Source organism: Euphorbia lathyris, chromosome 6, assembly GCF_963576675.1.
Source record: "Euphorbia lathyris chromosome 6, ddEupLath1.1, whole genome shotgun sequence".
Taxonomy (NCBI): Eukaryota; Viridiplantae; Streptophyta; class Magnoliopsida; order Malpighiales; family Euphorbiaceae; genus Euphorbia; species Euphorbia lathyris.
Window position 1 is genome coordinate 17,462,144 of NC_088915.1, and position 24,850 is coordinate 17,486,993.

Here is a 24,850-nt window from a genome sequence, read left to right on the forward strand (position 1 = left end):
TGGTGCAGGGATGAGGGGGTCGAAATTCACAGTATAGGGATGCTAGGTTAATTAACTTTTTTAACCTAACGAATATATACCTGCACCAATTAGGTTTAGGTTAAATGGTTAATATCTAACTAGTCCCTACTTGATCCCTAATCATAAATATAACCATATAGATTATATTTAATTCAATTAGGATTAAATAGACCTAATTCAATTACTCCACTTTAAGTGGCTGATATCTAACCAGTCCCTCCTTGATTCCTAATCATACATATAACCCTACAGATTATATTTAATTCAATTAGGATCAAATAGGCCTAATTAAATTACCTCACATATATAATTAAGGCCATATAAAATTAAATTATATTATGGTTCAATTAATAATTTATCCCATGTAATTCAATTAATCAATTGATTGATTAATTACATTTGGAAACTTAATTAATTAACCATAATCAATTTAAAAAAAACATAATCAAATTAATTATTAAATTGATTAACTTGTTAAATAACAAATAATCAATTCATCCCTTTACTAATTAATTGACAATTAATTAACATGTTCCATTCTGATAAAATAGATAACATGTATTTAAGATTATACATTTATTCAATTCCACGAGTTGTGTGTGCACGATCCTAAAGGTCCGTCCTCAACCAGTTATGGGCCTAAAGCCTAATGACCATAAGTGGGTTCTAACAAACCATTAAGGCCTCTGGCTGATACGAATTATTTCAGCCGTCTATAGAAGACACATGAAACCCAGTAGATGATCTCTCAGTATCTTTTACCATTTGCATATCCATATTATAAACCGGAGACATGGTGACTGTCATTCTCTGTGCGGTTTATTATATTTCTTGATCTTAAGTGAACTGATGAATCAGATAAGTAAACTACTTATTGGGGTATGGCCATACACTTCTTCAGTTCCACTTATCAAGTGGTTGTGATATCGACTTACCGTTAGGTGGGTGGTAATTCCTTTACTTCATCTATCTGCAACAATGTGTTCAATGATCCACCCAACATACCCATATTTGGCATCATGTTACGCACCTGTTAGGCGTATATCAAAGTGAACGGCATCCCACGTCATTTACTATAATGAAATAGGTCTGGAGAAAATAGAGTTTTACACTTAGAAAGATCAATGACACGTCCACCATGAATCTTTCTAAAGCGGATCGGTCTAGTCCCACATTGAGCTACATCAATGCGTACTTGCATCCATATTTGATTATACAAGTGTTGTAATGGTGCTACCTATACAACTACATAGATACTGGATGCATAGACCTTTAGTTGTATTCGTTCCTACAAATAGAACAAGTCTCAGACATTTCATGATTATCAATCAACGGATACTCCATACATGTTTCATAGCACAATATATAAACATTATGAATTATTGCCTCTATTCATATAACACATATACAATGTATTCAAACAATATAGAAAATATATAATACATATTCCAGAACCAATGCCTACGAACAAGGGCACGCCAACAATAATTTGTTGACCGAGAAGGAAAGATACAGGCGGGTGATGGTGAGATATAGAAAGGCCCTCACTACACTAAGATACTCAGTCGCCGAGGTGAGGAGTGTACCAAATGCCTTAGATAAGGACGAGGTAGTTGCCATAGGAGTCAAACATAGCTTGATATCAATCATTTTAACACAGTCTAAAATATCATTGATATATTTGGCTTGACAAATATGAATGTCAGTTCGAAGATACCTGATTTTAAAACCCAAACAATATGATGTTTTACTAAGATTTCAAATGGGAAATTGGTGCTCAATTTGAGCAATGGTCCACTGAATGAGAGTTGGAAGTGTGCCGGTGACGAGAATATCATCAACATAGCATAATATATAGATCTTCTTTGCGCTATTTATCTTAACAAAAAGAGAGTTGTCTGCGAGGGACAATACAAAGCCAAGGTGAATGAGAAAGACCTTTAATTGTGTAAGCCATTCCCATGGTGTTTGTTAGAGGCCATAAAATGACGACACACAAAGTCAGGATGATTAATGCATGTGAACCCCTGAGGTTGCTCCGTATAGATTTTTTTTGTCAAATGATCGTGAAGGAAGGCATTGGAAACGTCAAGTTGCTTGACGAACCAACCATTTGACACAAAGAAAAAATGTGCGAACAGTGGTGGTTTTAACCACCCGCTAAAAGTCTCCTTATAATTCAGTCCGAATTTGGTTGCATAAGAACGATTTTGTGTGGAGAGGTAGTAGGACTACTGCTAATGTTTCGTATAGGCTGATCATCATGGTTTGAAGGGATTAGCAGGAAGCAAGTTAAGGATGAACAACATATACTGCCACTATAACTTCTCTTCTTCGAGCAACCCTCATAGGGCACTTCACTCGTCCAAGCATCCAAGTTTGATCCTTAAGCTTAATATTGATGTTTCCGTAATCCTTAAGCTAGTCTATTAAATCATTGGTGTTGTTCTTCTAGACTATCAAGACTCCTTTTGTAGAGCTTTTTCTATGCTTTTGATGGACCATTTTCTAGTTAGAGATGGGAGACGGTGAGGAACCGTGAAAAGTTAAGTTGACTCAAACACATCGGAATGGATGATTGTTTGATTGAATTGGATGCACAAGTTGTGGTTGATCACTTGAAGCAAAATCCAAACTGTTCTACATATGGCCTGATCCTGAAAGATCACAAAAACCTCATTCATTCTTTAATGGTATTAGCATCATATTTATTAACCCTTTCATGATGGTGTGACTTATGAATTAGCTACAACCTTTTATTGTGTGCCAAGACTCATGGGATTTGTATTTCGATTCCAGGTCCGTTCCTGAGCATGGGCAGGAGGGGCACCTGCCCAGGGCCCATTGATGAAAGGGCCCCAATTATAATAATGTATGGTACTATTATAGGCTTTTAAATTATACTTGATTAAATACAAAAAGAAAATATACTTTGATTAAAAACGTTGTTATAAGATTCTTTCCAAATTAAAAATCTTGGCATTAGATTAATTTCAAAATGAAATTATACTTGATTAAAAACATGGGCATCAGTTACTAAGTAGTGTTTCCAAATTCTCTAATTTATCTCACATTCTTTCCAAATTTCTTAATAAAAATGTTTGACATCAATTCCCTAATTTATCTCAGTGTCTTTCCATAATTATCTCTCCCACCCATTATTCCTATCAAAATTTCTAATTTATCTCTCCCGTCTTTGCAAAACTTATTCGATTCTGATTTACTTGGTATTCATAGACAATTTGGGAGAAACGCATCAAAATCTTTCAATTTCAAGAACTTAGCCGCTAAAGCCCGTTAAGTGAGATGATTTTCATATTTGATTTTTCATTTTTCTGTTATCATAATTTGTATCCTGAAGAGCATAGAATCTAGTAGAACTATTTCATAATCTATTAAATTTGAAAATTTTGCATTTAGAAATGCTCATAGACATCATTTTGTATAAGAAATTGGGCACTTAAAGGAATATAAAATGTTTTTTCATATGAAATGTTTTTATTAGATTGTTTGTTAAATGTAACCAAAAAAATGTCATTTTTAAGTAATATTCTTTTATATAATTGACTTTTCTATTTCATTTCTTACTTGTACTTATTTTTTAGGGCCCCAATTAGTAACTCGTCCTTGGGCTTCTAAAACCTCAGGATCGGCCCTGTTCGATTCCTATTAGTATAAGACTATTTTCTCCTAAATAAATAAATAAATAAAGAATTAGGTGCTGTTGGATAAAACTGAAAGTATTGAATGATATACTTTTTTTTATAAAAGTATTAATTGATAATGTTTAACTTAAAATGTTAAGACGCTCTCGAGAGAAGAATGGGTTTCTGCCTAGGTCTTCACTCCGCCGCCGCCGTTGCCACTACACTTTTCTCCTCCGCGGCGATTCCGATCTGGTGATTTCGCTCCGGTTGATGAGTCCCTGTGTGCGATTCATAAATAAAATACAGTTCTCTCCGTCTTTGTCGAGAGCCTTGGTCTTCACTCCGCGTTGAGTTTCCCTACCGCCGCGGTTGCCGTTCGTTTTTCTCCTCCGTTGAGATTCGGATCCTGTGTTTTGGCTCCGTTTGTTGAGTCCCTATCTCCGCCGTTGAGTTTCCCTCGCTGTCCGTGGTTGCAATTTTGTCCTCTGTTGAGATCCGACTCGTTTTTGATCTGTTTTGCTGAGTCCCTGTTTTGATTGAGATTTATCCTGCATAAACACTTGTGTATTTTTTGATGGATCAGCATTTTTCTGATTTGTCTTTGTTGGACGATGAGGAAGAAGAAGTCTTATTGGAGGTTCCGGAGGATGATAGCCGAAGGAACTTGGTGGATTTCAGTCTGGTAGGCCGTCTGCTTACGGAATCTTCCATCAATTTCCTTACTATGAAGCACGGACTTGCAATTTTATGGCATCCCTCTCAGGGATTGTGCATAAAGGATATTGGGGATCAGAGATTCCTGTTTCAGTTCTTCTCTGAGGAGGACGTTAGATTGGTGATTGATACAGGACCTTGGACGTATGATAATCGTATGCTGGTACTTGAAAGACTAAAGTGTGGGGATATCCCCTCACAAATACCTCTTTTTCATGTAGCCTTTTGGGTGAGGATTTTTGATTTACCTGTAGGTTATATGGCGGAAGCAGTAGGTAGACAGTTAGGAGGCTTTGTTGGGGAATTCCTGGAATATGATAGCACAAATACTTCAGGACTCTGGAATACCTATATGAGGATTAGAGTTAGGGTGGATATCCGGCTACCATTGAAACGTTGGAAGAAGATTAAAGTGCCTAATGGGGGTTCATCAATAGTGCAATTCAAATATGAGAGGTTGAATTTATTTTGTGTGTTATGTGGTTGTCTGAGCCATACAGAGAGCAATTGTGGGAATGTGGGAGATAAGGATAAGAAGACAATGACCAGGGAATGGGGTCCTTGGCTCAGGGTTGCCACACGCCAAGGGGGTGATGGGGGGGGCTGATAAGTGGCTCCGGAACCCCAGGGATATCAATCCATCGACTTTTGCTGCGAAAGAACAAGGGAAGAAAGCTACTACTCAAGTAGGGAAGAATGTTGTCGATGGGGTGGAGGGGAGCAGCGGGGGGAATAAGGTGAAGCAGAATTCAACCATGAGGGTGTTGAGCAATACAGTCAGGCAAGTGAAGGAGAGTGTTGTTCTAAGTGAGATGGAGGAAAGGGAGTCTGAGCTTGAGTCACAGGACATGGTTCTTGATGAGGAACGGAAAAGGAAAAGAATTGCAAAGGAGCATACGAGCCCTTTATCAGTTGACACTACAACTCCGATCACTGGGAGCTCAAACAGTGAGAAACATTTATCGGCCGGGGTCCAAGGGACGCCCCGCCGGTTACAATGATAGGTGTTAGCTGGAACTGTCGTGGACTTGGCAACCCGCGAACAGTGTTGGCTCTTAAGGACATGGTTAAGAGCTGGAAGCCGACATTCATTTTTCTGATTGAGACACTTGTACATAGTGGAAGAATGAATGAAATTAAGAGAAATTTGGGGAGAAGTGGCGGTTTAGCAGTGATGTGGAACGAGACTATTCGGATTGAGATCTTGGGCTATTCAAAAAACCACATAGATATGAAGGTGTTGAAGAGCAATTGCATTCCATGGCGATGTACTGGCTACTACGGGAATGCGGATAGGAGTCGGAGGCGGATTACCTGGGATCTTTTACGCACGCTACGTTCCAATTCTGTTTTGCCTTGGTGTGTCATTGGTGATTTCAATGATATTCTGGGGCCTGAAGAGAAGAGGGGAGCTCATGAGCATCCAACTTGGTTGCTTAATGGGTTCAGAGATGCTGTTTTTGACTTTGGCTTACATGACCTTCAGCTGGAAGGGTTCAAATACACGTGGGAGAGGGGACGAGGGGCGGATAATCATGTGGAGGAACGATTAGATAGGTGCATGGTCAATAGGGCATGGCTGGACTATTTTCCAAAGGCCCATCTTACATGTCTGGTTACGACTACTTCTGATCATTATCCGTTGAAATTAAACACGTCGTTGGAAGTTCATAATTGCAGGGGTTGGAAGTTCAGATTTGAAAACATGTGGCTAAAAGAAGAAGGGTTCATAGATTTGGTTTCAACAAAATGGAAAGGACTAGAAGGGACAATATTACTTGAGAAATTGCAAAGTTGTACTAGATTTATGGGAGAGTGGAGCATGGAGCATAGCTTTCATTTTCGGAGAGAAGTCAAGAAGCTCCAACGCCGATTGGCTGTCAAAATTCAGAGTAATGATCATAACTCTGCGGGTGAAATTGCTGAATTGGGGAAGGAAATTGAACATTGCCTAGATCGGGAAGAGGCATTCTGGAAACAGAGGTCAAAATTGTTCTGGCTCCAGGGGGGCGACAAAAACAGCAGGTTATTCCATGCTTCAGCGACTGTTAGGAAGAAAAGAAATAGAATTCTTTCATTACAGACAGATAGTGGGCAATGTGTGAAATCTCAGGAGGATCTCGAAATGCATATCAGTGAGTATTTTACAGATATATATATAGTGAAGAACAAAACAGCTCGGATCCGATGGTAGATTACATTCATCAACGATTATCCCACAATGAAGCATTGTCCCTGCAACGACCATTCATCAAAATTGAATTTGATAGGGCAATCATGGAGATGCATCCGGACAAGTCCCCGGGCCCTGACGGCCTTAACCCAGGGTTTTTCCAGAAATTCTGGGCGGTTATTGGTGATGATGTTTTTCTAGCCTGTTCACAGTGGCTAAGCGATGGTATTTTGCCTCCATCAATCAATAAAACACTGATCACTTTGATTCCAAAAGATGCTAATCCGGTGTCAATTAAAGAGTTCAGACCAATATCCTTATGTAATGTGATCTACAAAATCATTGCTAAGGTGCTTGCAAATCGTCTAAAGCCACTTCTACCGGGTCTTGTAGGATCGGAACAATCGGCTTTTGTGAAAGGGAGATCAATACTGGATAATGTCATGATTGCCTTCGAGATAGTACACTATATGCGCAGGAAAACGAATGGTAAACAGGGTTATGTGGCGTTAAAGATTGATATACAGAAAGCATATGATAGGGTAAGATGGTCGTATCTTAGGGCGGTTATGAGGCGCATGGGTTTTACGGATGTATGGATCAGTTGGATCATGCAGTGTGTCACTCAGGTGGAATAGAAGGTTTTAATTAATGGAGAGGAAAGTAGAGCAATCACACCTAATAGAGGACTTCGTCAAGGCTGTCCGCTTTCGCCGTATCTCTTTATTTTATGTGCGGAGGGGCTGACTCAATTAATTAAGCAAGCGGAAGCTAGTGGTAGTCTACATGGTATCAAAATTTGCCCGCACGCACCGATTGTCTCACAACTTCTTTTCGCTGACGATAGTATCTTATTCTTTCGTGCTTCTCTAGAAGAGGCGGGTATAATACAAATTATTCTGCAGCAATTCGAGATTGATTCGGGTCAAAGTGTCAACTTCCAGAAGTCTGGGATGATGTTTAGCGCAAATGTGAGAATGGACCTTTAGGAACAGCTCAGACTGCTGCTAGGTGTTCAGAGTCCTCTGAATGGAGGGAAATATCTGGGATTGCCTTCTCTGATTGGGAGAAAGAAGAGGGAAGTTTTTGCCTATCTGAAAGAGAGAGTTTGGAAGCGGATAAATTCATGGCAAAACACTATGCTTTCACAAGCCGGGAAAGAAATACTTATCAAATCAGTGTTACAAGCCATCCCGGCTTACACTATGAGTGCTTTCCTCTTGCCCATTGCTTTATGTGAGGAAATTCAAAAACAACTTAATTCTTTCTGGTGGGGGAAGAAAGAGAATGGGCAGCGACGACTGCATTGGGCATCTTGGGATCGGTTATGTAAGAGGAAGGAGGAAGGTGGAATGGGATTTCGTCACTTACGGTCTTTCAATCTGGCTCTCCTTGGTAAACATGTTTGGAATATTGTGCAAAATCTGAATGCTCTTCTAAGTAGGCTACTCAAAGCTAAATATTTCCCTAGAGGGAGCGTCTTCTCGGCATCCTTAGGTACTAATCCGAGTCAGACATGGAGAAGCATTCATAGTGCTATCGATTATGTTCGGGAGGGTTATAGATGGAGGATTGGAGATGGTTCGAGGGTGGGAGTGTGGAGTGATCCCTGGCTTCCTAGAGATGATTTCTATGTTAATCCACAACCTGCAGTGCCTGAAGGTATAAGGATGGTAAGGGATTTATGGTTGCCTGGAACTACGGATTGGAACTTGAATATTCTTAATTCGATTTTGTTACCAGAGGAGGTGGGAGATGTTCTTAGTCTGCCAGGAGGTGACTTAAGCAGGCCGGATGTGCTAAGATGGCACTTTGACTCGAAGGGGCGTTACTCAGTCAAATCGAGTTACCGTGTTATTTTTAACCAATCTTCTCTGGATGTAGGTACAACTACTGAAGGTAGAGCGGAAATTTGGAATAAGATATGGAGGCTAACACTTCCGCCGAGGGTGAAAATGTTCCTTTGGAAGCTTGGTGCGGATTTTTTACCAACCCGTGATCGGTTATGCAGAAAAGGATTGGACATCACGAATAATTGTGGTTCGTGCGGAGAGTTTGGGGAACACGGCCTTCACGTCTTCATGGATTGCCACTACGCGGTAAGCTGCTGGTCGGCAGCGTCAATCACTTTGGATATTCCGCCGGTCGATTCCTTCAGGGACTGGTTCGAGCTTCTGATTTCTCAACATACAGAACATGAAATGGGAAGGATTTGTGTTATTCTCTGGTGCATTTGGCGACACAGGAATGGTAAAATCTGGGATCGGCCGATCCTTCCTCCGTCAATGGTTGTGCGATCAGCGTTGGATTTCCTTTTTCAGTACGTTGCGGCTCAGACTAGGGAGGAACAGGGGGTGGTGAGAGCACAAACAGATAATGGAAGAAAGGAATGGGAAAGGCCAGCTGCAGGTCTTCACAAAGCGAACATTGATGCAACTATCTTTAGGGAGACTCGACAAATTGGAATTGGTGCAGTGGCGAGAGATTCACAAGGGAATTTTCTATGGTGCTATACGAACATAAAGGCTAATTTGGTTGATCCTACAATGGCTGAAGCGATCGGATTAAAAGAGGTTCTGTCATGGCTGGTTCTACAGCAAGCACAAGCAGTTCAAATTGAAATGGATTCAAAACTCGTTGTGGATAGCATGAAGAAGGAAACTATAAATCTCAGTGAGTTTGATTTGGTAATTTGCAATGTAAACATCTTGCTCAACAGCTACCTACTGCTAGCTTTTCTTTTGCTTTCAGGCAAGCGAACTGTGTCACCCATGCTCTTGTTAGGGAGCCACGTTCATATGCTAGCTCGTCTTCATTTTTTAGGATCCCTGATTTTATTCGGTCCTTATTACTTATTGATACTCTTGGTCTAAATATTGAATAAAAGAACATTCTTGTTTGTTCAAAAAAAAAAACTTAAAATGTTAAATTAAATATTTTGACTTATCAAAATAAGTGATTTTTAACTTACTTAGCTAATTTAAGTGGTGGAGAAACAACCGTTATCAAACATATTTAAATTAAATAAATGCTTAATATTTTAGTGCAAGTGATTTTATCAAACGTCGGACATTTCTGAATGCTATATAAGTCAAGAATTAAAGGAGTTTAATTTCTTGTAACTTTTTTTGGTTAAATTAATTTCTTGTTACTTGATATTATTTCCCTCCTTTTCAAATCCCTTAAAAGTCAAAACTCTCGGAAGCCAGGGAGAGCAGTCGTAGCTCCCGAACGACGAGTGAGCAAATGGCCAACTACAATGTATCAGAAGATGAATTATAAACTGCAAACAATCAGGTTACTTTCCATATCCAATTCTCTACACGTGGTCACGAATTTTTGATGATAGGTTTTCATTTTTTCCGTTCGATTTCATATCTAGGGTTTTTCGCCGTTTGTTTGCGAAGATAATCCGTAACCATGGAGGCCGTGGACGAACATTCTCCCTATCGACCCCAATTGCAGCATTACAGCACTAAATTGGGCGCACCTGATGTTCACTCATCAGTTAAACTCTTTTCTGAAATTCTTACCGGAACTGATCTGCAAGATATTGAAGCTGCACTCAATTCAGTTGGAACTGCTCCCACTCCTGAAGTTGTTCATGAAGTTCTTAAGCTATCTTACAAAAACCCTACTTCAGCGATCGAATTTTTCCGCTGGGTCGGGGGTTTTCAAAAACCCTCTCCATATGCTTGGAATCTTATGGTGGACCTGCTTGGTAAGAACGGCCTATTCGAGCCTATGTGGGATGCAATTCGCTCTATGAAAGAAGAAAATGTGTTGTCTATGGCGACTTTTGCTTCGGTTTTTGGGAGTTACTGCTCTGATGGTAGGTTTGATGAAGCTGTAATGAGTTTTGATGTTATGGATAAGTATGGTATTCAACAAGATGTTGTGGCTGTGAATTCACTTTTGAGTGCAATCTGTCGTGTGGATAATCAGACTATGAAGGCATTGGAGTTTTTTGAGAGGATGAAGTCGAAGATTTCTCCAGATGCTGACTCATATGCTATTTTGTTGGAAGGGTGGGAAAAGGAAGGGAATGCAGCTCAAGCAAAGATTACATTCAGTGAGATGGTAAAGCAGATTGGATGGAGTCGCGACGACATTCCTGCATATGATGCCTTTTTGAACACACTCGTTCGAGCTTCGAAAGCAGGTGAAGCTGTCAAGTTCCTTAAAGTTATGAAGGACAAGGATTGCTTGCCAGGTTCTAAATTTTTCTCCCATATTCTTGATGTGCTTTCTAAGCAAAATGATTATGTGCATGCTGTTCCACTGTGGGATATAATGATCAGTAGTGGGTTATTACCCAATTTGACTATGTACAATATGATGATTGGCTTGCTATGCAGCAAAAACGACAGTGACAATGCTTTTCGGTTGCTTGATGAGATGGTTTTATACGGAGCTTTTCCAGAATCTTCGACATATAATATGATTTTCCGATCTCTAATTAAAAACCAAAAGGTTTCTGAAGCGGGCAAGTTCTTCCGTGAGATGATCAAGAATGAAAGCCCTCCAACATATTTTGATTGTGCTGCAGCCATCTCAATGTTGATGCATGGCGATGACCCTGAAATGGCAATTGAAATATGGGACTACATGCTCAAAACCAATGAGTTGCCTCTTGATGAAAGTGCAAATGCGCTTCTCAATGGACTCTGTAATATGCGTAGGTTCTCAGAGATCAAGAGATTTGCAGAAGATATGCTTGATAGAGAAATCAATATATATGAATCAACTATGGCAAAATTGAAAAATGCTTTTTACAAGGAGGGTAGAAGTGCAAGAGACAAGTTTGATAGGCTTTCTAAGCGATGGAAATCGTCCTGATATGATGCTGTAAACTCCTTTTTTATACATGTTATTTATGAGTTATAGTTCCCTTGTTTTGCTCAATACCACTTGTGATATGCGGTAGTTATTATTTGAAAGCATTGAGCAATCTTTTGTCTCCTTGTTCCTTGGTCTTGTCCTCAACTCACATAGTTACGTCTTGGATTTTGATAGAGAATGGTCTCGCTCATTATTAGGAAGGTTCTGGAAGGGTGAATTGTATAGGATAGGGGTATTTATGGTATAAGTCATTAGTATATAAGTTAGTGTTAGAGTAGGGAAACGGGAATTTAAGTTTTGGGATTGTTGTTTGGCTGCTATTGCAGTGGATCTACTTAGTAGAGAGGGAGTTTTCTCCTGTGGGGATTAGGGCATTAGTTCTATCCATTGTTCATCATTGTTTTTCTTCTATATTTATCAATATATATCAGTATTTCTCCTCTCTATTTTCATCTTGGTGTTTGAGTTTCTAACAGATTTGATAGCCAGCAATTTTTGCAGCTCATCCCCCTGTACTTCTTCTAGTGCTCCTTTAGTCCTCACTCTGGGTCCTCTATTCCTATGCAAACACCATTCAGTTTAACCGTTTGTCTTGTTATGCCCGTCTCGCTATTCCACTTTTTCTATCAAATGTGCTAGAAATGTCAGTAACTCTGTGTGTATGCATAGATAGATATAGATATTCTATTCTGTGTTGGCTCTAAACTTTCTTTTTACTCTAACTCTAGATTTTGTGACTGTGTTGTGCGATCTATATGTATGTGTATAAAGAACATCTGCATTTTAGAATGGTTGGGGGATGTGACTATGAGGAACATGGATGTTGTAGGTTGATTTTGAGGGGATGGAGAACTTCCTAGATGCATGATTATTGAAGGAGCAAGGCACAGTTGAAGCTTAGGTCCAAGGAGCAGTTGCGTGCCTTTTAAGAGGTAAAGAGAGAAACAATAAAGCCCCCTAATTAATAGTTACTAGTTGCTCTCTCTTTTCATTTATGGAGCTTGAGAACTTATTGACAGTTGATAAATCTCTTGTATTTACCAAGCCCGAGTTGTCCATACAATCTCAACTTAATGATTGAGATTGACGTTCCATGGATGTACAAAGGCATCAGGCAGAGGAGTTGAGAAAAAGGTTAGATTAGAATCCAACTGGTTTGGACCAGAAAATGTAAGTTAGTTCCCAGCTTCATATGAATGTAGGAAAAAATGTTTTATGTTTTTCTTAATATTGAGCTCTGTAGAATATAGGAAAATAAAAAGAACAAAGAGATTAACAAAAGTGAGAGATTAAGTAAAAGATGTTGAATAGTCTGAATAGATAAAGGAAAAGAAACACCAGAAAGCCAGATGGAGGAAAGAAAAGAGTAGCAAAAGACAAAATGAAGGAGGATATGCAAGAAAAAAGATAAGGAAAGTGGACCAACTAAAAAAAAAGGTGTTCCAGCAAAAGATGAGTGGAAAATAGAGGAGAACGATAAAGGGAAAGAGCTTCTGTGAACTTGTTTGCTTGTTTTCACTAGGGTTGGGCACGGTGGGTCCAGTTCGGAGATTAGAAATTCTCCGGAATTGAATTGAAAGTTAGAGATTTCTAAATATAAATCCCCAAAGTTGAATTGTCCTAAAAATTTGGTCTGGTTCAGTTCGGAGATCTGGGTTCCGGTTCAGTTCGATCCGGATACTTAATGCCTAGCTGACACGCTGTAATGTTCCTATTGCTGTTTCTGTTTGAGAATTTATATGACATTAACTTGATGAAAGTCTTGTTGGCATATTCATTAATGAAATTTATAGAATTCAGTCATTTTTTACATAAGACAAGCTTAATTTGTTAGAATTGTAAATCATATAAGAATTCATTTCTTTTAAGTGATTTGTTCTAAACAGTGCCTTTCTGCTTTGAGATTGCAGGTTTCTTCTGCTTTTTATGAACTATATCATTGCATTTTTAGTTCAGTTCTGTTATTTTATTTCAATCTATGATTCTTGCCTGAGGATTTTCAGTTTCTTTGTAAAATCATGCTAATCTTTGATGAATTTACAATGTCGTTATCGCAAAACGGTTAATCAGATTTTTTCAGGTGCTTGTTTTCTTTATGTTTTGATTGAATGTCTTGGACATGAAATGTTAGTCACCACAGTCCCTCTGAAAACAACTATTCATATTTTTGCTCTTTTTTAGGCTTAATATATGAATTCCCCCTTAAACTTGGATTGTTTTCCAATTGGCACCCCAAACTTTTTGAAGGACCCGTAAACTTGGATTATTTTCCATTTACTCCCCTTTTTAACTCCATTTCTATTTTCTTCCTCCCTCTTTCATGATGGGTGTTGCCTTTCCTTCCAATCGAAACCCATCAGAATTTAAGCAACTTAATGAACCAAGAAATCAACTTTTGTTTTTTGGGGTTAACAAAAGTTCATTAGCTTGGAGCAATAAAATCTTGTGGCAATTTATGATATGTTTCTTCTGGTTGTTCATGGTGCTTCAATGAAAGATTCAACTTTCAATTTCGATTTTGTTCCTCATAATTAGTTCACAGCCAAAAATAAGCAAGTGTTTATATATAACGGAATCAAGATTGTATTTGTTAGTTCATAATTACTGTTCACTTAGTTGCTAATGGATTAATAGATGAAATAAGAGAAATTCTTAATGGAAGTTGAATCTTTCGGTTCTTGCTAATTCTGTGGATTTTTTATAAGTTGAAAATTCAACGAAATTAGTGAGGACGGTATTCCTGCATCAGTAGGGTTCAAGTTGTGTTCACTTGAACCCTGAAAGACACAAAAATCATACAATCTAATGTGATTCCTATATTCAGCGCCGAATACAAGATTGTTCGGTTGGGGGGCCGATTTTACACGTGGTGTGTAAAAAAAAAATTTGCTAAATTGAATTTGTTCAAATTTTTTTCGGATATATACGTGTTATAATCAGAATGGTTAGTACCAATGTAAAACTTTTCAAAATTAAGCTATATTATGTTTAAGATTCTTAACATGTAAAAAAAATTTGTGATTTTTTTTTTTTGTGTGTCTAATAGAAAAAGTCGGATTTAGGAAGCCTAATAAGGCAAAAAAAAAAAAAATTTGGATTCAAGGAGGGTCTAACAGGTTCAAAAAATTAGAATTTTGGATTTAGAGTCTAACAGGATTAAAAAAAATTGGAATTTTGGATTTAGAGATAACCTAATTAGACATGGGCATGGGCCGGGCTGGGCCGGTCGGGCCGAACCTGTCGGGCTTTTAATAAAGCCTGATGAGCCAAAGCCCAGCCCGCAGGAAATTTAATCGGGTTCGGGTTTGGGCTCGGGCTGGCTCGGGCCTGAGATACGAATCACAAGCCCGCCTGTCCAAGCCCATCTGTATATTTAAAAAATATATATAATTAAACTTAAAAGTCATTTTGCTTCATTGATGTTGTTAAATTTAAAATATAATTGGTCCGACTAGAAGCAATTTTGCTTCATTGTTGTTAATTTTTTTGAGAATATACAATTAGAGAAGGGGGGAAGGGAAGTCCAAACATGTCAGAAATTCATATTCCAAATTTACAATTATGAATCAAAACAACATCAACAATGAAAAGATTTTTTGGGGAGGTGATGGATGCGGCCGCGGTGAAGGAGGGTTTCATTCAATAATGATCTTCTCTGTGTTTTGTTGTGCAGTGTATAGGGCTGTAATCGAGCCAAGCTGAGCCGAGCTTTTGCCTGTTCAAGCTCTGCTCGCTATAAAATTAACGAGCTCGAGCCCGAGCCGAGCTTGCTATAAAATTAACGAGTCGAGCCCGAGTCGAGCTTTGGCTTGCTCAACGAGCTTGAGCCGAGCTTCGAGCTTGTTTCGAGCCCAAAATCCTCTTTTGGACTTGGTTCATTAAGAAAATTATCTAACCATGAATTGTTTGTGAGTAAATTGTTAATTATATTTGTGAAGTTTACTTGCAAATAACTCTTTAATTGTGTACATAAACAAGCTCACAAGCAAAGTTCGTGAATAAATAAACAAGATGCTTACAAATAGTTCGTCAATTACTCATTTATTATGTTTGTGAACGAACTCATCTAATAGCAAATGAAATAATATTAAGTTTAGATATTTGTGAACTAACACAAAATTATATAGTTTTCTACAAAACTAAAATTTGTTCATAAATGTTCTAATCGAGCCTGCTCGTGAGCTTTAGCCTGCTCAAGCTTGGCTCATTTACGAACCGAGCCAGTAAATCGTGTTCACGAGCGGCTCGTTTACAAATCGAGCCGAGTCGAGCCGAGCTTTTATCGAGCCGATCACCGAGCCGCTCATGAGCGGCTCTGTTCATTTATCGTCCTAGCAGTGTAAACTTTGAATGGAGGAGAAGAGATTAGGTTTTAGAAGCAGCAAACCTTAAATATTTTCATTTTTTTTTTATAAAATTATAATTAATATTTATATAATTATATAATATATTTAAAAAATATATATATGTGTTATATCGGGCCGGGCCGACCCGATGTAAAATGTATAAAGCCCAAGCCTGCCCAGTTTTTGACGGGCTTATACGGGCTTGGGCCGGACCGGGCCTGAATGCATTTTCATGTGTCCAAGCCCGGCTAAATGGGCCTGGGCCTGGGTCGGGCGGGCGGGCTCGCCGGTCCATGCCCAGGTCTAAACCTAATAGGACCTGAGCCTATTTTGGGATGCTAATTCAACACCCGATCATTATTTTTTGGAAACAGGAGGGCCAGAACTACTCGTGGACATGGTGGTTTCGGCGGCCGGAAGAGCCCGGTCCCCCGGTGCCCCTCTGTCTCCACCTCTGCATATATTGTTGGTTAGGTTAAATTTAATTGAATTATAGAGGATAAATTGATTGACTTGGATTGGATTGGATTGGATTAATTGATTTAAATGGTAGGATTAGGATCCTTTTCTTGCTTGATTTCGTGATTCAAAGGAATTGACTTAAGTTGGTTTTTCACTTTTATTTTTTCGTTTCGTTTTTTTTTTTATTTTTTCGTTTATTTTCATTTTCCTCCATTTTCTCTTATTTTTGTTTTTTTATTCATTTTTTCATTTTTTTGCTTTTTCCTATTTTTCTCCATTGCTTTTTTGTTCTTCTTTAGTGTTTTCTCCTTTTATGTTGTTTCCCTAATTTTTCGTATTTTCTGTATACCAAATAAGGATAAAACAAATCCAATTCATAACAAAACCATTCCAATAAGTATCGATTTCTATCTTGAATTTGAATAACAAGTGTGTCTTTTTGTTCGAATTATTCACATTTCTTTTATATTCTCGTTTTCACATCAAATCTTCCATTGATTAAATTCTAACTGCAAACATTGCTTCCCATTTGCTAGTATTTCTTTTGCAACTTTATTGTCCCTTATTGTCGATGATAGTGACAGAAGCATTGTTTTTCTTTGAAGCAGAATTTCCGTAATCCCATGGATTATAATAGCAGACTTACCCTTTCTCATACAAGAAATATCTACCCTATCCAGATAGTATCTATGGTATTACATACTTTCATTGCAAGTTCGTATACTTCTTATTTTATCATTTTCTGCGTTTTTACAAAAAAAAAAATTGTGTTTTTTTTACCGTTTTTACTTTTTTTTTTACCATTTTCCATGTTTTTACCATTTATCACGTGAAATATGAAATAGATGATCAATAGTTAATTTTGGAATTAAAGAAAAAATTAATTACAGAATAGCTACTTAGGTTAAATTAAGGAATCTCATTCTCCGAAACGTGGAATATAAATTTCATAAAAAAAATGAACCAAATGGTGAAATAAAGATTTCCTAAGAAAAACTATTTTGTTCTTAGGTAATGTTCACATAAACTCTGAATAACCAAATGAATTTGATATTTACCGATATCTATGCTTATTAAATCTAAACATTGGGATCCTTTAAAAATCTCCATTTTAAAATTTTCCTAAGTCTGATCTAATAATAAATGATTAAATTCATTTCGTCATCCAGGCTCCACGTGAATTCCATTAACCAAATGCCACTTATAGAAAGTGATACAAACAACAGCGATCATAGACATGCATACATATGAAACTTATATTATATATAAAAAAAAAAGCTTAATACACCAAGAACTTAGCCAAAAAACATTGATTTGCCCAACTCATCTCAACTTGAGGTGTTGGAAAAATTGAATTGTATGTCACTTTAGCAAATTCAGAAAATCAATAGAAATAATCACTTAATGTAATAAGGATAATAAAAAAAAAATGTCCATGTACATACATAGATTGTGTGCGAGTTTATGGCCCTGTTTGGGAATTAACTGTTAGATAATTACATTAGCTGATTTGATTAGCGATTTGACTAGCTGTTTGTGTAGACCTGTTTGGTAAAAATTAGCTGATTGATAATAGCGGTTTGTGCAAAAAGACGAATAAGGGCATTTCTTTTTTTAATACATAAAATAATTAGGGTTAAAGAAGTCCATTAATTTTAATATTGCAAAACGCTAATTGAAAAAGCTCCTAAAATGAGCTTTTTCTAAATTAGCGTTTTCATCCCAAAACTCTCTCACAAACCTCTTTCCACCAAACACTCCAATCAACGGTTTCAATGGTCAAACCGCTAAAGTTGGTCAAAACCGCTCTTTTTATCCCAAAACGCTCTTTACCAAACAGGGCTATGTGCTTGTGAAAGTTTGTCATTAAAGTGTGACCATTGAACATATTAACACTATTAACGTCGGAAATCACAAGAACATATTATAAATGTAATATTGATTTGATAACTCTTGGAAAAGACAAAATTTGTCTATTCAATATAAAAGTATACTGTTACAGTTGAAATGGTTCCTTAAATAGGATAAGAAAAAATCCTAAAACTAAACCCTAAACGGAATAGAAAAAGACTAAAAAAGAAAATTTCACAAAAGCCAAAAAACCAGTAATTTGCAAATTTGAATGCCCAAATGAATGAATTTGATCGAAAAAGCACACACATCACAATGAAGCTGTGAGTTTTGCTCGTTGGCCAGTTTCCATCCAAAATAGGGCCCGAAAACACCAAAAAAAACGACACTTCAAAATTTGGCAGAAATTACAAAGCTGCCACTGCATTACAATTTATCAAATTTCTCCATGAATTTGCAAGCTAATTCTTCAACTACATCAATCAACTATTGACAATACGAACACTACTAAATTAAGAGGTTTTTCAATTTTTCCAAATTTATGCAAGAAGGTGAAAATCAGAAGCTGATGTCTAAAACAAGTAGAAAATTAACTCATGTTCACAAGCTTCATTTTCAGTAGTTGTAAAATAAGAACAAACAAACTAACAGAGTACAGTTAGACACTTTTATATGCAAATTTAGCAGAACAAGAGATGAAATATGTTACTTTTACTTAAATAAACTCACAAAGTTTATGAAGACGAAACTCTAAGAACAATTCCAAGAAGAAGATCATCGTATAACACGGAGCCTATTACTCTTCATGTTGCCCCCGAATTTTCTTCCTCCGGTTCCTTGCTTTCAGATTCATCGGTCTTTTTATCACTAATTTTAAGGCTAATTGGCCGACCCATCAATTCCTGCAGAAAATACAAGGAAAGATCATGTATCCGTACTTAATAACGAATATCAAAATCAAGTAAATGCTGGTGCAACTGATTTGTCTGTGTTACCTTTCCATTGAATGTAGAAACCGCGGCCTCTGCTTCCTCCTTTGTGGCAAATGAGACAAATCCATAGCCGGAAGATCTTCCTGTAGGGCTATCAAAAACAACTCTACTTGAAATTGGATTGAAATTCACAGCAAAAAAATCTCTTAGATGAGTTGATCTAACTTTCCAAGCAAGATTCGATACATAAAGCTTATGTCGTGTTTCCCCTCCAATAAGGGCACCTGGAGGTAGGGGAGGAGAAGGTTTCTTGAATGCCTTTGCAAATTCCACCTTTATGATCCTCCCAGACACTTCCTGCAGTCATAACACGAAAAACATCTCGTATCTAGCCTCCAACATAATGTAAATGGCAATTGAATTCACTGGTAAATTGAATTCCCTGAAACTTTTGGCACCCAAGTTTGAATCATTTTCACTACAATTAAACAACAAAACTGGCTGCTGCAGTACAATACACAAGAAAGCAATACATACAAAGGTATGATGAAGACCAACAAGCTCTGATTGAGCACAAACATAATAAAAAAGATAAAAGCAATCAAATAGATGTACCAAATGTGTATTTGAAAAGGAAATTCTTATCACAACTAATTTCACAACAATGAAATTTGGAAAGAAAATCCAAATAGAAAGAGGGATAGGTATCTATGTGGAACAGACACGGACACGGGATATGTTAATTCTAAAACACAACCTTCATAAAATAGCTTACATGCAAAAATGGACATGAAACGCAGAAACGCTACTAACTAGAAGTGTCCGTGCAACATAGATAGGTATAAAGGTCTTCAGGAGAGAAAACAAAACATCACAATATTCACTCCATGATAGAAACACTAGCACACTTTTTCATTTTTCAAGTAAATATTGATGAGAATTGTTGATGAACCAAAGTTTATCGACAAGGCGATGTACATGAGGAGCCCCCTGCACTTGGCCCAAAAATCCGATTGGCACCCTAAATTTTGGAGCGTCTTTAGCCCTGAACTTGCTTATAGTGACCTACTGACCCCCTAAACTTACTTAAATAGACCTATTAGACTGTTGAACTTACTTAAAGATACTTATCGACCCTGAACTTGATTAAAGTGGTAAGCATTTCAATTGGGGAAAAAGCCACGTAGCAACAGGGGGTTAATCATAAGCAAGTTCCGGGAAAACCGGTTCTAGGGCCAAGTTCAGTGGGGGCTTACCAACAGATTTTTTCTCTGGAATCCCTTCTAAAAGGGCAGAATCTAGACTAGAATTTCCGTCATGCAAGGACACTGCAGCAGTTTCAGTTTGAATTTTGAAAGATAAGAGTTAAATTGCTCTTCAAAAAATACTAGGGCAACATTAGACCTTATCTCATACAAAACAAAAGTCAAATTCTCTGCTAAAATTGAGGATAATTGGGCTAAGTTTTTAGCATGTGTGAACATTACACAATGAAAGATAAGGTTATATTGTTCTTCAAAGAGGGGTCTCAAAATTGGTCCTTAGAAAAAGTAAATTTCTCTATTGAAATTGGCAATTATCCACTAGATTATCAGAAAAGGGGAAGAAAAAACTCTACAGAGGCATACCTGAGAGTCAAATTTATCAATAACCATCTGAGCTTCCTCCGGAGAATTCATAGTCACAAATGCAAATCCTCTACTCCTCCCATTTTTTTGCTTTATAATCTACAATTTCACCACAAAAATCCCAAACCCTAATCAGTAACAACATGAATAGAACATTCACAATAGAAGCAGAAACAGGAAAAAAGAGCAACCTCAACATCTGCCACAGTACCACACTGGCCGAAAAGGTTTTTGATATCAACGACGGAAAGAGACCAAGGCAAATTCACCACACAAAGCTTTCTCTTCTGGAGTAGCTGACGCTTTGTATCTGCTGAAATGTCTTCTACAGCCGTACATCGTTGAATAAAGGAAAGCTTTCTAGTTGCTGGATTGGTTTTGAATTGGAAAGGAGAGAGAGGAAGATTTTGGGTAAAAGTGGAAGAATGGAGATTGAGAAACAGAGGACGTGGTGTGGAAGAAGATAGGGTTTTAAAGGAGGAAGAAGAAAGATGGGGATAGAAGAGAGAAGATAGAGCCTCTAATGCCACCATTGGCAATTGCAGTGATAACAAAACATTTGAGATGGAACCCAATTCAAATATCTTAGCTTTATTTACATTTCTAGAATTTTGTATATTGTTTTTGGGCTAATACAAAAATAAATAAATAAAGAAATAATGCACATTTTAAGTTTTTTAAGTAAATAAAAAAAAATCACCTGGTTTAACGTTTTTCTTAAAATAGGACTTGCGTTTCTTTTTAAGAATTAGTGTATGCGGTTGTCAACGTTACCAAAATCCTTTTTTTAAGAATTTATTTCTTTTTCTTTTTCTTGTTCATATTTGTTGTTCTTCTTCTATTTTCTATGATTTCAGAAGTGCATAAATAGAATGGATGAATCAAAGCTGAAATTCATGAAGAATTCACTTTTTTTTCGATATTCAGATTTCAATGAATCCAATTGGGAAAGAAAAAGAATTAGACATTTTCCTATCAAATCCCAAAAGCTTTTTCTGAACTCATTTCTTCTTCTTAATCTTCGTTCTGGAAATTCAAGAATCAATTCTAGAATTTCCAGAATAATTATAGATTTTTCATAAGCTCAAATAAAAAAATGAGAAGAAAAAGATAACCCTGTGTTTTTGTTTTGTATCACATTTCTCTTTTCTTTTGCAATGGTTTCCTTATGCTAAAAATTGACCCTTTGTTAGAAATTGAGGAAATAGTTTTCTTTTATGTTACCTTTAGCAGGACAAAACTTTACCACGACAGTCATCAATTTCAAAACGCATGGTCTTTAGAAATAACGAGAGATTATTAGTTATAAACTTGTAGTCTAATTTGACACTGAAACTTATTAATTAGTTGAGTCGGTTGGTACAAATTGTTAAAACCCGATCTTTTGTGAGTTGTTTGAGATTTAGCATGAGCATACCTTTACACAAATTGCTAGGAACATTTTTTTGCTTGAGTTTGTCCCTATTAGTCTTTGTTTATGGAATTTGCACCAAATACTCGAGCATACTTAAAGGCTAATTAGAGCTTCAAAAGATTAAGAAACTATGAGTAGTCGTTTGCGTTATTTGACCCTTTATCTTGTTGAGACAAAAATATGTTATACACCGTGTCTAGTTAAACCCCATTTAAGCCTACATTTTCCCCTTTCTTTGTTTTTTTGCCACATTACAATCCCACAAACTTCTTAAATACCATTTCTCACTAAATGAATCTTAATTGTTGTGCACAAAGTTAGAAATTTGTCGAAGCATTGTTAATTAATAAATCCGAGAAAGAAGAAATATAATGTTCAGAAATGGATAAAAGGAACATTTAAAGCTCGTAGAATATTTTGTATTAGGCTTTTATTTTACTCAACATTGAAAAGTTGCAGAAAAAAGAGCCGCAGAAAATGCTTTGAAAAAACGGAAAAGGGAAGAAAACAAAACAAAAGATTTATAACAAGAAAAAACAAACAAATCCTTCCTTGATAGTTCTTTGAGCTTTGGTTTGAGTTATCACGGTGCATGACCTTAGGGATTCATTTTCGCCTAATCTACCCCATCAAAACCCGTCCCTAATCCAAACATTGCAACCCTCAAAAGATTGTAGGATCTTTCTTTGGTTAGTTTAGCAAAATGGTAGAAGTTGGATGCAAATGCAAATTTAATATAGGTAAGGCTAGTAGAGGATTTGTGCGACACAAAAAATTTACACCTGAAAACTGGAGTGAAATTGAGTGCCCACTTGCGAGGTACCAACTTGACTTGCCCTTTTGATATTATGATGTGTTTGAGTTACGCATGCTTGCGAAAGATTATGGAGAAACGGTTGAGATCCTCATGCTTCCTACATTTCTATTGTAAGTTTGAGATTGGTGAATGTCATGTGAAGCTAGTCATGCTTTTGTGAAATATTATTGAATTGTTGTTTTCTTAATTTAAATTTTCAGTTTTAGTCTTGCTTAAGGGCAAGCAATATTCAAAATGTGAGGAAGTTGTTATCCTCACATTTTATTGTGTTTTGTGAGTCTAATTTAGTTTATTTTTATGTTATTTTAGCTATTGTTTCAATGGTTTTTATTATATTTGGATCTCATTACGGATTAGTGCATTTTTTAGGGGTTTTAGCTTTAGGACTTAAACTTTGGGTTATTTCATGAGAACCTAACGCTTTTTTCGTATCTTTATTCTTGACTAGATCAAGGCGAGGATAATTATACAAGAAATATATTAGTCTTAACTGGACCAAAGATGTCTAGTTACTAGGGCTAGTCACAGATCTTAAAGATACTATATTAGATCGAATATCCGAGGAAAAGAATTCAAAATTGGATGAAATTGTTGACTTTTTTTACCGAACTAGTCAATTTTGGTCAAAATTAGATTCTAAACCCAAATACTGACAGTACATTACATTCAGCACGATGCTTTTGCTATGGACTTAATTTATTATTGTGGCAGGTTGATCAATCTGGAACTGCACTTGCGATACTAGTTGAAGATGGAAAACCAATTAGCTTAGACATTGTATATCTCAGTCTACCTCTTTTACTTCATTATTAATTTACTTTTGTATTTAAAGATGGCCTAATATGCGATATATATATATATATATCGGGGTGAGATCCAGTGTAACAATGGGTTAGAGTGTGACAATGAGTTTATTGTGTGACATAACAAAACTACGTAGTTTTGATGATAATTGAAAAGGGCAAGGTGGTAAATTTGTAAATAAAAGGAAAAAGAGGATATAGAAAATTGTTTTATTTCTTTTCTTTAAAATACATTTTCCCGACATCTCTAATATTGTTTTTCGAAAATTTTTATACTATTAGACTCGTCTAAATTAGACGGTCATTTTAAGATCCCTGAAGTTCAAGTAAAAAAATTTCCGGTGAACGGAATCCGGGTGTACGTTTTCCGGTGAGAAAAAAAGTGCCCAGAAAATTCTCAAAACAATCCAGAAAATGTAAAACATTATTCTAAGAAACTTTAATTCTTGGGTCGAAGCGGGATTTCTTATAGTTTAGTCCCAATCAAACTTTTTCCTTAAGTTTATCCATTTTACACGCTTCAACAATTTGTTGGGTCAAAAACTATAAGGAATCTCGCTTTGAGCTAAGAATTAAAGTTTCTTAAAATGATGTTTTAAATGTTTTGGAATTTTTTGATAATTTTCTGGGCACGTTTTTTGTCTTACTTACATTGTTCCAAATTAGTGTACCATTTGTTCCAACATAATACTTATATTGTTCCAATAGAAAATTGTTTTATTTCTTTTCTTTAAAATACATTTTTCCGACATTTCTAACCTCGTTTTTTGAAAATTTTTATACTATTAGACTCGTCTAAATTAGACGATCATTTTAAGATCCCTGAAGTTCAAGTAAAAACAATTCCCTTGAACAGAATCCGAGTAAGCGTTTTCTGGCGAGAAAAAAAAGTGTCCAGCAAATTCTCAAAAACTTCCAGAAAATGTAAAACATTATTCTAAAAAATTTTAATTCTTGGGTCGAATCGCGATTTCTTACGGTTTAATCCCAATAAAACTTGTTCCTTAATTTTATCCATTTTACATGTTTCAACAATTTATTGTGTCAAAACTATAAGGAATCTCAATTTGAGCCAAGAATTAAAGTTTCTTAAAATAATGTTTTACATGTTTTGGAATTTTTTTATAATTTTCTGGACACGTTTTTTGTCATACTTATATTGTTCCAAATCAGTGTACCATTTGTTACAACATAATACTT

General features: G+C 36.6%; 2 protein-coding genes across 3 annotated transcripts; one reads left to right on the forward strand and one right to left on the reverse strand.

Annotated features, from left to right (window-relative positions):
• The first annotated feature begins 9,701 nt into the window (after positions 1–9,701).
• On the forward strand, positions 9,702–13,193 carry LOC136232739 (pentatricopeptide repeat-containing protein At1g77360, mitochondrial-like). Of its 2 annotated transcripts, XM_066022121.1 has the most exons (3): positions 9,702–9,852; positions 9,938–11,403; positions 12,227–13,193. In XM_066022121.1, the coding sequence occupies exon 2, from the start codon at positions 9,976–9,978 to the stop codon at positions 11,392–11,394; it is 1,419 nt and encodes a 472-aa protein (XP_065878193.1). In that variant the 5' UTR covers positions 9,702–9,852; positions 9,938–9,975; the 3' UTR covers positions 11,395–11,403; positions 12,227–13,193. The 2 variants fall into 2 exon arrangements, with proteins under 2 accessions (XP_065878193.1, XP_065878192.1); XM_066022120.1 differs by lacking the exon at positions 12,227–13,193 and having other exon boundaries at positions 9,703–9,852; positions 9,938–11,460.
• Positions 13,194–18,610: 5,417 nt separating this feature from the next.
• LOC136233943 (33 kDa ribonucleoprotein, chloroplastic) lies at positions 18,611–21,194 on the reverse strand. The gene is made up of 4 exons (XM_066023679.1): positions 20,808–21,194; positions 20,617–20,715; positions 19,052–19,345; positions 18,611–18,958 (listed from the first exon to the last, which is right to left on the reverse strand). Exons 1-4 carry the CDS (start codon positions 21,147–21,149, stop codon positions 18,860–18,862), a joined length of 834 nt encoding a protein of 277 aa, XP_065879751.1. The 5' UTR covers positions 21,150–21,194; the 3' UTR covers positions 18,611–18,859.
• Between the last annotated feature and the right edge of the window lie 3,656 nt (positions 21,195–24,850).